This window comes from Podarcis filfolensis, assembly GCF_964270895.1.
Source record: "Podarcis filfolensis genome assembly, chromosome: 1".
Lineage (NCBI taxonomy): Eukaryota > Metazoa > Chordata > Lepidosauria > Squamata > Lacertidae > Podarcis > Podarcis filfolensis.
Genome location: NC_139604.1, coordinates 92,054,697 through 92,070,008, shown reverse-complemented (window position 1 = coordinate 92,070,008; position 15,312 = coordinate 92,054,697). Strand labels below are relative to the sequence as shown.

Sequence of the window (15,312 nt, the reverse complement as noted above, 5' to 3'; positions counted from 1 at the left end):
AGTAGTACAAGAGCTGGCAAACTGCTTCTTTAACAGACTGTTCATTCAAATACAGGAAGAAGTACAATCAGATTACTGCCTGCATACACATCCTTTAATGGCAGAACAAGGAGTGGTCTGAGCCTCTCCTTTCTCTCTACTAAAATTTATAAAGAAGTCCCCATGTATTGGCAACATTCCAGAAATACATGGGATTTTAAACATCTATCCAGTGCTTTTTTCGGGGGGGAGCAGAGGGACGCATACCCCTAAACATTTTGTGAATCAAAGTTTGGCCTCATTGAGGGGCAGTATTTCAATATGAGTAGGGAAATGAGAGTACCTCTAAACATTTTTAAGGGGGGGAAAGCATTGTATCTAGCTAGCTAGCTAGCTAAATATGAGGCTACCATTTTCTCTCTCTTGCTCTTAAGGAAAAGGGAGCGCCAACTGGGGGGGGGGGGAAGTATCAAATAGACTCCAAGAATTGAAGTGTCTGCAGCCATTACTACACTTGAATGCCCAAGGCCTGGTATACAATAGCAATGAACTCTTGCCTCCTTCCCCTTCTGGAATCCAGTCCGACAACACTTGGCATCCACGGCTACACCTGCAGCAAGCTCAAGGCTCACTTTGAAAATTTGCCGCAGATACAATCCTGGAGATCACACAGCGAGTGGTGTCTAAGCATTTAGAACAAACTTCAAACATCAATGTACTACTGCGCATGGCTCACTGTGAAAATGTGTTCCCTGTGGCTCAGAGGAAGCTGTAACTTTTGGCAATTCATCACTTGTCGCTCTTTTGGTTTTCACATTGGCATCCTTTGAGGATACAATTCCAATCTGCACAATAAAGATATAAGGCCCATCTTGCCAGGTTCTCATCACAGCATTCATTGCCTGGGAGAAAAAAGAAAAGGAGTGCAATCTAATCTAAACCACAAATCAGCATACATTTTGTACAAATCTATCATGTGCACTATGAAATCAGCATTAGGCATTTTCAAATCCTAGTGGTTTTAATGGGGGAAAGCCAAGCACAGACATTATCAGCAGGCAGAGGGACCAAGAACGATCCAACACAAAAGTGATCCTCTCCTGTATTATATATCACCTCTCTCATACTTACAGAATTCTCTGATACAATGGTATAGTTTGCTCCATCCTCTTGTTTTCCACCTGAGAGGGGTTCTGGGTGAACAAATTCTTTGTAGAAAATCTAGTAAAAAAAGTAAAAACTCTTTATGTGCATGTATATACACACATATACAGAAAGACACCCCCCAAAAAAACCAACCCCCATACAGGCAAAGCATTACATACTTTTGTGTGTGTGTGTGTGTGTGTGTGTGTGTGTGTGTTCCAGAAGATATAAAAAAATGGATAGAATTTCAGATAAACAAAAGTACTCTTTACATAGTGTTACAATGACACAGAACAATGTGGCGACTGAGTTCAAGGACGCAGAAGTTTTAGATTTAAAAAATGTATATTGTCCCAATGTATGCCCTCTAATAAAACAGTAATAAAATAAGCATTTTTAATTAAATATGTAATACAAATTAACATTTTATAATATAATTCAAAAAAGAAAAAGGGGAAATATTCTATATTCTATATATATGTTGTTGTTGTTGTTTAGTCGTTTATCGTGTCCGACTCTTCGTGACCCCATGGACCAGAGCACGCCAGGCACTTCTGTCCTCCACTGCCTCCCGCAGTTTGATCAAACTCATGCTGGTAGCTTCAAAAACACCATCCAACCATCTCATCCTCTGTCGTCCCCTTCTCCTTGTGCCCTCCATCTTTCCCAACATCAGGGTCTTTTCCAGGGAGTCTTCTCTTCTCATGAGGTGGCCAAAGTATTGGAGCCTCAGCTTCAATATATTCTATATATATACTTAACCCCAAAAAACTCCATATTGTATCATATTACAACAATGCAGCAACATTTTACCTATTTAGTTATAGCCATTTTTTTATACCACCCTTCAATAAAAGCTCCAAGTGCAGTTTACATAAAAAAGAGAATAGAAAAATAATTAAAATGCAAATAAAATGCACCCAGACCATCATACAGGCCAAATAGGACCCATAAATAGAAACATCACACTTCACTCAGAACCCAGTCTCCTTGTAACGCCATCTTTTGGGGGGTTTCTGTCCCTTAGTAATTCACATGGCCTTTTGCAAAGGCAGCATGATGCCCCAAGCTCTTTCAGGGCCAGTAATATGGATATATGTGTACCTTCAAGACACCAGAAAACCTTAGCTCCAACAATTGACCTCCATCCTGCCTCCTTCCACCCTACCTGCGGTCTGAAGAGTTCAGAACAGTTGGGGAAGTAGCGTGAAGACATGGCGTAGTATCCTGGCCAGCCAGGCCGGTTTTCTACAGTACTTCCAACGTAAATTTCTGCCTGCTCATCCTGTCAAGACAACATTGCATGACTCTATCTAGCTGAAGGGTCAGTGAAAACAAGGGGTTAACTCAACAAGCAGCTAAGAAACTGAAAAGATATCCAACCCTGCATCTCACCTAAAACATCAATGCCAGGCACCCCATTAAAAGGATCCGGTAACAGGTGATGTGAAAGACAGGCTGATTTTTCATTTTTAAAATAACTTTTAAAAAACAAAATCTCAAAGCGGGCCACACATATTACAATCATAAAATCGTAAGGAAAAAGTCAATACATATCAAAATGCAATTTAAAAATCCAGTTGAGCGTTAGACAAAATGTTAAAATAGAAATACTGAAATTATGCCTGTGGGCTGTTACAACACTTTGAAGGAATGACATTGTGGCCTGCGACCCTAAGGAGTTACAGAAAGTGGAGATAATACAGTGGTGCCTCGCAAGACGAAATTAATTCGTTCCGCAAGTTTTTTCTTCTTGCGAGTTTTTCGTCTTGCGAAGCACGGTTTCCCATAGGAATGCATTGAAAATCAATTAATGCGTTCCTATGGAGACCGCTTGCCAGGCTGGCGGTGCGGAGAAGGGCTTTTCTGTTACGAAAAAGGAGCAATGCTGCTGAGTGCTCCAGATGGCTGGAAAGCCAAACAGGATGTTGATGTTTTGGGACTGTACCGTGGGAACAAGGAACAGTCTATTCTGTGCACTGAGCACCGGATGTTAGCTCAGAGTGGCACATGACCCTGTACCAGAAGTACATGGGTGGAGTTATTCCCTCTCTGCTTTTGCTGTAAAGAGGGTGCAGACATGTTCTTTTCTGCACTGCTGGAAAGACAGAAATAAAGGCATGTAAATACATTTCTGTCTGTCTCTCTCCCCTCCCTGGGGAATGAGGGAGGAGGGATGGTTGTGTTCTTCTCACGTTGGGAAGGATCGGCCGATAGAGATCTGGCCTTGTCTTGCCGGGAGCCGAGACGGGGGAGATCAACAAGGAATCCAAGCCGGGCACCTGGAGAGTGGCCAAATACCTCTGACTGATATGGCTTTAGATTCCGACATATGGTAGCAGAAGCTGCTGGTTATCTGATCGTCTAGCGGGTTTTTCGTCTTGCGAGGCGTTCGTCTTGCGGGGCACCACTGTACTGGGTTGGACGGTCAAAATGTCTTCTATCAAGGCAGCTTTGTTTGCTCCTTTCATGACACCATTAAAGGGCGCTGATTTTATATCTACAATTTCCAGGAAGGTTCGCCCTTTAAGTAGCACACTCCTCCCATGAAATACAGGGCAGGGGAAATAGAATCACAGAATCATAATGTTGGAAGGGACCCTGAGGATCGTCTCGTCCAACCCTCTGCAATGCAGGAATATGCAGCTGTCCCATACGGGGCTCGAACTTGCAACCTTGGCATTATTGGGGAGAATTCAAGCAGCAACACAAGAGAGGGTTCCGCTTTGTGGTTGTTGTCAGATGTCCCAGCAAGAGAGGAGTTGGTTGAGTCAGTCCCTCCTCCTGAGAGAAGTTCCTAGGGCAGGTGAAGTGGAGGCTGGCCAATCAGCAGGGCTGGCCAAATTTGAGGTGGAGGGAGAAGCGGAGGGTTGAACTTGGGTCCCATTACAGTGGTACCTCGGGTTACATATGCTTCAGGTTACAGACTCCGCTAACCCAGAAATAGTACCTCAGGTACTTTGCTTCAGGATGAGAACAGAAATCATGCGGCGTCAGCAGGAGGCCCCATTAGCTAAAGTGGTGCTTCAGGTTAAGAACAGTTTCAGGTTAAGAACAGACCTCCAGAACGAATTAAGTTCTTAACCCGAGGTACCACTGTACTAAAGTCACACTGTCGTCTGTGCCAGACTCTCCCAGCCCCCAGTAGGAGTGCACACTTGAAAGCTCAGCCTTCTCACATGGAAGAAGAACCACATGAATGATGTGCTGCCTCCCCTGTTCTTTAAAAGCCAAGTGGGAGGGACATGCGAAGTGTCTGGCCAATGACTTTGCAATGACCTAGCCATGTACCCTAGAACTCTGCTCGTGGGCCTGGATATTACTTTTAGTTTGCCGCTTTTTGTTCCCTCAAGACAGCCAACCTCACATTTAGTTTGTGAACTTGTTGGAGACAGAGGCCAAATACTGTATCCTGAACCTGTAAGGATGTGGTGGAACATAAATCAATTAAGTTAGCACAGCTCTAACTCGGGCAACAGCGGCTAATGAACTACAGTGGTACCTCAGGTTAATTATTTAATTCGTTCCGGAGGTCTGTACTTAACCTGAAACTGTTCTTAACCTGAAGCACCACTTTAGCTAATGGGGCCTCCCACTGCTGCCGCGCCACCGGAGCACGATTTCTGTTCTCATCCTGAAGCAAAGTTCTTAACCTGAAGCACTATTTCTGGGTTAGTGGAGTCTGTAACCTGAAGCGTATCAAACCCGAGGTACCACTGTACGCTCAACCATTACAGCAGCTGGGGTTATTTGCTACTGCATAATTTGCAGATTGCATAATTTAAGCAACAGATTGCATGACTTCAGTCGTTCCTAATGCCCATTCCTTACCCCAAAATTGAAGACTTCGTTGTAGCAGTCACAATACCTCAAGTACCAGCTGACATTGTAGCCTTGAGACGGATCGCATGCACTTTCCTCGCCTTCAACTAAAGAAATAAGAGAAGTACTTAAGAAACACAGGAAGCATCATATTCTCTTTGTATTACTAAAAGGTTCTTGATAGCATCTCATTAACCCCACTAGGAGGGCTTCCCTTAACAACCCAAGACTTCTTTTTGCATTATGAATAACATCTTATCTGTTTAGGCAATCTGGAAAAAATTATAACAATAATGCTTTTTAATCCAAATATTGGACTCAACATACCATATCATCCCCCCCCCCATCTATGATAGACTAGCACAGCACTTGCACTAACTGCAAGCGATCCAGCATGGCAAGATCCTTTCCATACAAAGGAGTGCTTTGCTGACACAGCAGCCTGTCATAATTTGGAACCTCAGCTTATTACATTGCAGTGAGGCAGGAAGATTGAGAGAGCTGCATCCCAAACATCTAGCTATATGGTGAACTCTGATAAACAGGGTAGTTAATGCCAAGAACGCAACCTTCAGGACAAAACATGAAATGCCACAAGCTCACACTAACAAATGACTCCCTTTGTATCAAGAGAAGAAAAGGGCTAACAAATGAGCTTTACAGTTCACTGCCGTGCCATTTTATATTGTGCCTTTTACGTGTTTTATGTGTTTTTAAAAGTGGCCTGACCAGAAAATCTATCACACACTATACATCTTTAACTAGGCCTTTGGTTGATTGTCATCCAATGCCCTTTTAAAATATGAGGATTTCTTTTCTTTTTTGGGGGGGGGTTATTCAGTTGTTTCTGTTTTTATTTGGATTATGTATTCTGTGCTTTTATATTGTAATTTTATCCTGTGAACCACCCTGAGACTTCTGGTTATAGGGCGGTATATAAATTTAAATAATTATAATAGTTATAATAAACATATGACATTTTTATGCACGCTGCCCTTTTGAAATAGAAATAAAATCTATATAACAGGGACAGGCAGTAAAATGCTGAACAAAGCTTAACTTCCAGAATGCACAACCAATGTAGTCAACTTAACAAATCAATGACCCGGGGGGGGGCATTGTTAGATTATATGTATATGGTCCAAGGGACACGGGTGGTGCTGTGGGTTAAACCACAGATCTTAGGACTTGCCAATCAGAAGGTCGGCGGTTCGAATCCCCATGACGGGGTGAGCTCCCGTTGCTTGGTCCCTGCTCCTGCCAACCTAGCAGTTCGAAAGCACCTCAAAGTGTAAGTAGATAAATAGGTACCACTCTGGCAGGAAAGTAAACGGCGTTTCCGTGTGCTGCTGTGGTTCGCCAGAAACGGCTCAGTCATGCTGGCCACATGACCCGGAAGCTGTACGCTGGCTCCCTCGGCCAATAAAGCAAGATAAGCGCCGCAACTCCAGAGTTGGTCACGACTGGACCTTATGGTCAGCAGTCCCTTTACCTTTTTATATGGTCCATGGACATTACACTGATTAGCCTTGCAAACAAATTTTGGGCAATGCTTGGAAGCTCTACATGCCAATTTTGTATTTAGCAGACTTATTTTTTGGTACATGATTACTGCTTAGCTGAATGTTTGAATGCTTCATTAAAAGGAGAATTGAGTAGAGTGATTTGGTGGGTATAAGGAGAGTGAATGCCGAATGACTGTGAATGTACCGTATTTTTCGCCCTATAGGACGCACTTTTCCCCTCCAAAAATGAAGGGGAAATCTGGGTGCGTCCTATGGGGCGAATGCAGGCTTTCGCTGAAGCTTGGAAAGCGAGAGGGGTCGGTGCGCACCGACCCCTCTCGCTCTCCAGGCTTCAGGAAGACATCCGCAGCCTAGACAGCCCTGCAGGAGTTCCCACAGGGCTGTCTAGGCTGCGGATAGTAGCCTGCTTCCCGGAGCGCCGGGCGCTCTGCTTTCAGGGCACCCGGCGCTTCGGGAACACATCAGCAGCCTAGGCAGCCCTGCGGGAGGTCCCGCAGGGATGTCTAGGCTGCGGATAGCAGCCTGCTTCCCGGAGCGTCGGACGCCCTGAAAGCAGAGCGCCCGGCGCTTCGGGAACAAGTCCGCAGCCTAGGTAGCCCTGCGGGAGTTCCCCGCAGGGCTCCCCACGCTGCGGATAGCAGCCTGCTGCCCGGCAGGCGGGGCACCCTGAAGCAGAGTGCCCCTCGCGCTGGGCAGACATTGGCCAGCCCCACAAGCTCGGGGGACAGCAGGGAGGCGCAGCGCCGCCATCCCGCTGTTCCTCGACCTGGTTCGGTTTCTCCGACCTGCTTTGGGGGGGGGGGAAATAAAGGGAAAAATTTTTTCCTTTATTTCCCCCCAAAAAACTAAGTGCGTCCTATGGGACGAAAAATACAGTAGGTTGTGCGTTTAAATTATTCTTGTGCAGTGTGTAGGTGAATTACTCTGGTGATTGTATTAATTTGTATGTGATTTTGTAATATTTATGAGATTTGTTTGATGATAAAAATATCATAAAGATAATGATAATAATTATAATTATACCCTGCCCATCTGGCTGTGTTTCCCCAGCCACTCTGGGCAGCTTACAGCCCTTTAAAAATGGTAAAATATTAGGCATTAAAATTTTCCCAATACAGGGTTGCCTTCAGATGTCTTAAAAACAAGGCCAACAGGGCCTTGTTCAACTATTACAAAATACCTGCCATATTATACAATAAGCTATAGTATGAATGCACTTACATTTTAGGAAAATGGTAGTGTTGCTGAAGAGAATCTTTCCAAAGTTAAATAAATTCTTCTCCTATAGAGGAAAAAAAAGGAAGCAAACAGAAGAAGCTCGAATGGAAGGCCATCATATATAAATGAGAAAACTTTAGTTAGTATATATTTTACTTGGCAATAATACTAGGTAAATAAGAATATATTATATTACCCCAAAAATGTCAAACTCCTATGTATCTGTAAAAGCATGATCTAAAGCAGGAAAAGGGAACCTGTAGCTTTCCAGATGGTTCCTGACTACAGCTCCCATCATCTCTGGCCATCGGTCGTTCTGGTTGAGGCTGATGGGAGGTGGAGGCCAACATCTGGAGAGCAATGAGTTCCCCATCCCGCTCTCAAGTACTCCTGTATACACATTACATTTGTACTCTTACGTGTTGCTGTATTAATGGCAGGTATGGGAAGTGCTAAAGTTGCAGCCACCTGCCCATTTGTCTGGGAATAATTCCTACTGAAATGAGAAATTACTTATTTATTAATTACTATGTTTCTGAGTAAACATAGACAGATGAGGCATCACAAGTTGGTACATACATTGCTGTATACCACTTGTTTACTCAGTGCTTGATGGGTCACATCTAAATGAATTCCACGAAGAATTATAGGGTAGAATTCAACAGTGCGCTAATACTTGCCAGATGGAACTATCTCCCATCTCCTCCCAGATGGTGCACTATTCCGGGAATTCTCCCAACCCTACACAGCGGATTTGGAGGAAATGCAAGGGGAGGAAATGGAGGGGAGGAGCAAAGCTTGGCTTCATTAGAAGGGGTCCTTGCACTTGCTTCTACTAGCACAACAGGTTAGTTGAATCTGGCCCCATTATTTAAAGTGACACTACTTTATTTTTCATATTTACATGCGTCACCATCAGGAAATGCTGGTATTTTATCTATGAAGGCTCATTCACACAACCATGTCATTACTTGATGCTGTCAAGCAAAGAACATGCATGTGCTAAAAACTCCTAAGTAAGGAAGGTGATCCGTTTTGATTGATTCTTGTTGGTGGTGATGGTGAAACATGCAGGCATCAGGAGTTAATTTCAAATCTTACTCAGGCATAAAATCAGTTGATACTTTAAGCCAGCCTTCGCCAACCAGGTGCTCTCCAGATATTTAAGACTGCAATTCCCATCAGCCCCAGCCAACACCAAATATATCTCCTCAGTCTCTATTAGTCATGTGGAGAAAGCTGTACAGCTCCATCATTAAGATGATGTATGACAAGTGATCCCCTTCATGGATCACTGCCTTGCCGTGGCGAAGGGGCTTGAAGAACTCAGAGAAGCTATGAACTACGCCGAGCAGGGCACACAAGATGAACAGGTCATAGTGGAGAGTTTTGACCAAACGTGATCCACCTGGAGGAGGAACCGGCAAGCCACTCCAGTATCCTTGCCAAGAAAACTCCATGGACAAAGACAACAGGCATATAAAAGTTATGACGCTGGAAGATGAGCCCCTCAGGTCGGAAGGCGTCCAACATGCTACTGGGGAAGAGCGGAGGGCAAGTACAAGTAGATCCAGAGCTGATGAAGCGGCTGGGCCAAAGCCGAAAGGACGCTCAGTTGCGGATATGCCTGGAAGCGAAAGGAAAGTCCAATGCTGTAAAGAAAAATATTGCATAGGAACCTGGAATGTAAGAACCATGAACCTAGGTAAGTTGGAGGTGGTCAAAAATGAGATGGCAAGAATAAATATTGACATCCTGGGCATCAGTGAACTAAAATGGACGGGAATGGGCGAATTCAGTTCGGATGACCATCACATCTACTACTGTGGGCAAGAAACCCGTAAAAGAAATGGAGTGGCCCTCATAGTCAACAAAAGAGTGGCGAAAGCTGTACTGGGATGCAATCTCAAAAATGATAGAATGATCTCGATACGAATCCAAGGCAGACCTTTTAACATCACAGTAATCCAAGTTTATGCACCAACCACTGGTGCTGAAGAAACTGAAATAGACCAATTTTATGAAGACTTACAAGACCTTATAGAAGTGACACCAAAGAAGGATGTTCTTCTCATTATAGGGGATTGGAATGCTAAAGTAGGGAATCAAGAGATAAAAGGAACAACTGGCAAGTTTGGCCTTGGAGATCAAAACGAAGCAGGGCAAAGGCTAATAGAGTTCTGTCAAGAGAACAAGCTGGTCATCACAAACACGCTTTTCCAACAACACAAGAGACGTCTCTACACATGGACATCACCAGATGGGCAGTATCGAAATCAGATTGATTATATTCTCTGCAGCCAAAGATGGAGAAGTTCTATACAGTCAGCAAAAACAAGACCTGGAGCTGACTGTGGCTCAGATCATCAGCTTCTTATAGCAAAATTCAAGGTTAAACTGAAGAAAGTAGGAAAAACCACTGGGCCGGTAAGATACAATCTAAGTCAAATCCCTTATGAATACACAGTGGAAGTGAGGAACAGGTTTAAGGATTTAGATTTGTTGGACAGAGTGCCTGAAGAACTATGGATGGAGGCTCGTAACATTGTACAGGAGGCAGCAACGAAAACCATCCCAATGAAAAGGAAATGCAAGAAAGCAAAGTGGCTGTCCAACGAGGCCTTACAAATAGCGGAGGAGAGAAGGCAAGCAAAATGCGAGGGAGATAGTGAAAGATACAGGAAATTGAATGCAGATTTCCAAAGAATAGCAAGGAGAGACAAGAAGGCCTTCTTAAACGAGCAGTGCAAACAAATAGAGGAAAACAACAGAATGGGAAGAACCAGAGATCTGTTCAAGAAAATTGGAGATATGAAAGGAACATTTCGTACAAAGATTACCATAATAAAGGACAAAAGTGGTAAGGACCTAACAGAAGCAGAAGACATCAAGAAGAGGTGGCAAGAATACACAGAGGAATTATACCAGAAAGATATGGATGTCTCGTACACCCCAGGTAGTGTGGTTGCTGACCTTGAGCCAGACATCCTGGAAAGTGAAGTCAAATGGGCCTTAGAAAGCACTGCAAATAACAAGGCCAGTGGAAGTGATGGTATTCCAGCTGAACTATTTAAAATTTTAAAAGATGATGCTGTTAAGGTGCTACACTCAATATGCCAGCAAATTTGGAAAACTCAGCAGTGGCCAGAAGATTGGAGAAGATCAGTCTACATCCCAATCCCAAAGAAGGGCAGTGCCAAAGAATGCTCCAACTACCGCACAATTGCACTCATTTCACACGCTAGCAAGGTTATGCTTAAAATTCTACAAGGAAGGCTCAAACAGTATGTGGATCGAGAACTCCCAGAAGTGCAAGCTGGATTTAGAAGAGGCAGAGGAACCAGAGACCAAATTGCAAACATGCGCTGGATTATGGAGAAAGCTAGAGAGTTCCAGAAAGACATCTACTTCTGCTTCATTGACTATGCAAAAGCCTTTGACTGTGTCGACCACAGCAAACTATGGCAAGTTCTTAAAGAAATGGGAGTGCCTGATCACCTCATCTGTCTCCTGAGAAATCTCTATGTGGGACAAGAAGCTACAGTTAGAACTGGATATGGAACAACTGATTGGTTCAAAATTGGGAAAGGCGTACGACAAGGCTGTATTTTGTCTCCCTGCTTATTTAATTTATACGCAGAATACATCATGCGAAAGGCTGGGCTGGATGAATCCCAAGCTGGAATTAAGATTGCCGGAAGAAATATCAACAACCTCAGATATGCAGATGACACAACCTTGATGGCAGAAAGTGAGGAGGAATTAAAGAACCTTTTAATGAGGGTGAAAGAGGAGAGCGCAAAATATGGTCTGAAGCTCAACATCAAAAAAACGAAGATCATGGCCACTGGTCCCATCACCTCCTGGCAAATAGAAGGGGAAGAAATGGAGGCAGTGAGAGATTTTACTTTCTTGGGCTCCATGATCACTGCAGATGGTGACAGCAGCCACGAAATTAAAAGACGCCTGCTTCTTGGGAGAAGGGCAATGACAGGCCTAGACAGCATCTTGAGAAGTAGAGACGTCACCTTGCCAACAAAGGTCCGTATAGTTAAAGCCATGGTTTTCCCAGTAGTGATGTATGGAAGTGAGAGCTGGACCATAAAGAAGGCTGATCGCCGAAGAATTGATGCTTTTGAATTATGGTGCTGGAGAAGACTCTTGAGAGTCCCATGGACTGCAAGAAGATCAAATGCATCCATTCTTAATGAAATCAGCCCTGAGTGCTCACTGGAAGGACAGATCGTGAAGCTGAGGCTCCAGTACTTTGGCCACCTCATGAGAAGAGAAGACTCCCTGGAGAAGACACTGATGCTGGGAAAGATGGAGGGCACAAGGAGAAGGGGGCGACAGAGGATGAGATGGTTGGATAGTGTTTTTGAGGTTACCAGCATGAGTTTGACTAAACTGCGGGAGGTAGTGGAGGACAGAGGTGCCTGGCGTGCTCTGGTCCATGGGGTCACGAAGAGTCGGACACGACTAAACGACTAAACAACAACAACATGACAAGTGCTTTTAGCACTGAGGGAAAACACCACATAAATGCTAATAGCCATGTACCCACTTACTTGGGAATATGTCCAACTGAACAGTGGCATTAACTTGTAAGAAAACATGTGTAGGATTCCACTGTATTATAATTTTTTTTTGCAAACTACCTGCACTCAATTCTGATGAAGAGTGGCACAGACATGTCAATTAATTCACATATTATTCATATACCTTTGATCTCTTGAGAGCTATAGTCAACAATTTATCCAGTGCTAAGTTACCACAGTGTATTCATAACCAGGAGATAAAAGCATTGAGATTTGAGTCAGACTTAGTCTTTAAATCAGTGGGTCTATTCCAATCCTTCATCTTTTACCGTTCAGCCAAGCAGTGAAGATAATTTGGCCACACATATAAACCAGAAGCAAAAATCACAGGAAACAGGAGTGTTACAATTCTTTTCAGTGTTCGTCAGATCATTATAAATTATCTGGTGTTAGCATAAGTCACTCTACTTTGCAGGATAAAGGGTTTGGTTTTTACAACAGGGTGACACAGTTCATTTAACTTGTGACAACACTCTCATGTCAGTGGGTTTTCACATATTTGCATGTGTGCTGCCTTAAATGTGGATCAGTTAGCAAACATTGCATTTGGCAACTTGGCAGCATCATTTAAGAGAGACACTTGTCAGTATCTGAGCAGCTCAAGGCTGTGATGCATACAATGTACATCAGATACTAAAAACTGCCTATAAAGGAAAAAATGGCTACACATGTATAGATACATGGTGCCAATGTGGTGAAATGGGAGACCCATGTTCAAATCCCAACCCAACCACAAAGCTCACTCAGTATAGTATCACCCATTGTGTCAAGCTAGCCTAACTCACAGGAGTGTTGCACACATACCAAAGCTCTCTGGTGGGTGTGGAGGAAATTAAATAAGTATAAAATTGATGGGAATCCTACAAAGAGTATATTATCACTACCAAAAAAAAACACCCACACAAAAACCCCACATGATATTCCAGCCATGGACTCTGGTTGCAAAAGATGAGGTCCTGGATTCTGTTACTACCTCCATCACAAATGAACAGTGATCCTCTTTTGTGAGCAATGTAACCCTGGAGCAGGGACACACATAGGATTACAGCAGCTACTTCTGTGTACAAGACACAACTACTGTGATTCTCCATGAATTGCTCCTCCTACACTGCCTGCTCATATGAGCAGTTATTTGCACAGATTATCTCTGAAAAACAACACCTGTACCGTCTCTCGCTTTTTGTACAAACAGCACACCCATGCATGTTCACCACTCTGGACAGATCCAATTATCCGTATTAAACCATTCCTTACTAGCAGCTAGCATCAGGCGATTTTTTGTGATGAATGTGCAATTTTTGTTGGAAAACCCTGGTCTGGGGCTGAGATCTCGGCCTGGCAACGTGTTGGCACCACAAGAACAATTATCTCTTTATCTCCCAGTGCGTGGCGGGGGGGGAGGGGAGGCAGCGAATAATGAGGTGACGAGGAAAATGCACTCTGCACCTGCTCAGGGAGCTACTCTTCCTGGTTATTACTTCACGGACCACAGGTTGGGAGGCCAGGGTTTGAGATCGAAATAAACGTGGTGTTCAAAACGAGGAAGCAGAGCAAACCCTTGCCCGGGTGCGTAAAATCGGCAAACGGCACTCCCCGCAGTCACGCTGCGCTGGCAGTGCCTTTGCAGATGCAACGAGAAGCCGGCAAGGCCCCCGGCCCTCGATGCACCTGGAGCAGCGACAAGGCAGCGCGCAGGAACGGAGGGAAGCTCCGGGTTGCGCTGTTCACACGTGCAGCTTGGCGACGCGGGTCAGGAGACTCGCTCGCCGGGGTCCTAAACTGAGCCGCCAGAACCGCCCAAGGCGGCCGGTCCCCACCACCCCGACAGCCCTCTTTCTCCCGGGGACCCGTCCGTGCAGCCCGCCGGACGGGACGGAGGCGGCGAGAGGGGCCCTGCTGGCTCACCATGGGCACCGGCAGCCGCCACTTGGAGAGCTGGCCGGCCGCAGCGGGGCCCGGCGGCCACACGAGCAGCAGCTGGAGAAGCAGCAGCGGCGGCCCTGAGCGGCGGCGGCGCCGCCACAGAGGCTGCAGCATCCCGCAGAGCGACGCCACTCCCGCCGCCATCCCCTCCGCAGCGAAGTGTCACGAGCAGAACCCGCTCCGGCACTCTCGCCCCGCCCCTTCCGCCCCCAGGCCCGCCAGGCTCAGCGGCCGGGGAGGGTGATGGGGCCGCGCCGGATTGGCTCGGGCGGCGCACCGCGGCGCCTCCGCACGTCACGGCCCTCCCGTTGTCACTGGGGGACGGGGACGTCACAGGCGTGACGTCATGGCCGCGGTCATGCTCCGGACGTGAGGGGAGGTAGAGAAGGCAGAGAATCCGAGCAATGTTTGATTTCTGTTTGAATAGGCTGCGGGCTATGTGGAAAGCATGGTCTTCTTGGGATGTTAATGTGGCAGACTCCTCCATCGTTGGCTCAGGCTGATATATATATATATATATATATATATATATATATATATATATATATATATACACACACGATATATATATGAGATATATATATGAGATATATATATATATATATATATATATATATATATATATATATATATGAGATATATATACATATATATATATATATATATACACACACACACACACACATACACACACACACACACACACGTACGTAAATAAAATTTAAAAAATCCTTCCAGTAGCACCTTAGAGACCAACTAAGTTTGTTATTGGTATGAGCTTTCGTGTGCATGCACACTTCTTCAGATACACTGAAACAGAAGTCACCAGACACTTATATATAGTGAGAGGGTGGGGAGGGGTAAATAAGCCATCTATCAGAAAGACACCACAGTCCCTGCTGCCTATACCTTACTCCAAAGGAAGCACGGACCCTGGGGGTATCACACTGCTTGGAGATTGGGGTGCTGTGCAACAATATGATTGTTAACCTGAGTTATTAATTCCACTCGCACCTGACACCTTGCAAAGTTTCATTTGAGTCAGAGTTCATTATAAACTCTTTACTGGTACAGGTGACACATTAATGAGGAGTGTGTCT

The 15,312-nt window shown here is 44.8% G+C and overlaps 1 protein-coding gene across 3 annotated transcripts in view; it reads right to left on the bottom strand.

The window, feature by feature from the left end:
- TMEM87A (transmembrane protein 87A) overlaps positions 1-14,409 on the bottom strand; it is a 31,825-nt gene extending 17,416 nt beyond the window's left edge. For all 3 annotated transcript variants that reach the window (XM_083607133.1, XM_083607134.1, XM_083607135.1), the window contains exons 1-6: positions 14,195-14,409; positions 7,695-7,755; positions 4,957-5,054; positions 2,294-2,410; positions 1,111-1,200; positions 716-881 (exon numbers count right to left, since the gene is read on the bottom strand). In XM_083607133.1, coding sequence (XP_083463259.1) covers positions 716-881; positions 1,111-1,200; positions 2,294-2,410; positions 4,957-5,054; positions 7,695-7,755; positions 14,195-14,356 — 694 coding nt within the window. In that variant the 5' untranslated portion in view covers positions 14,357-14,409. The remainder of the gene's footprint in view (positions 1-715; positions 882-1,110; positions 1,201-2,293; positions 2,411-4,956; positions 5,055-7,694; positions 7,756-14,194) is intronic.
- Between the last annotated feature and the right edge of the window lie 903 nt (positions 14,410-15,312).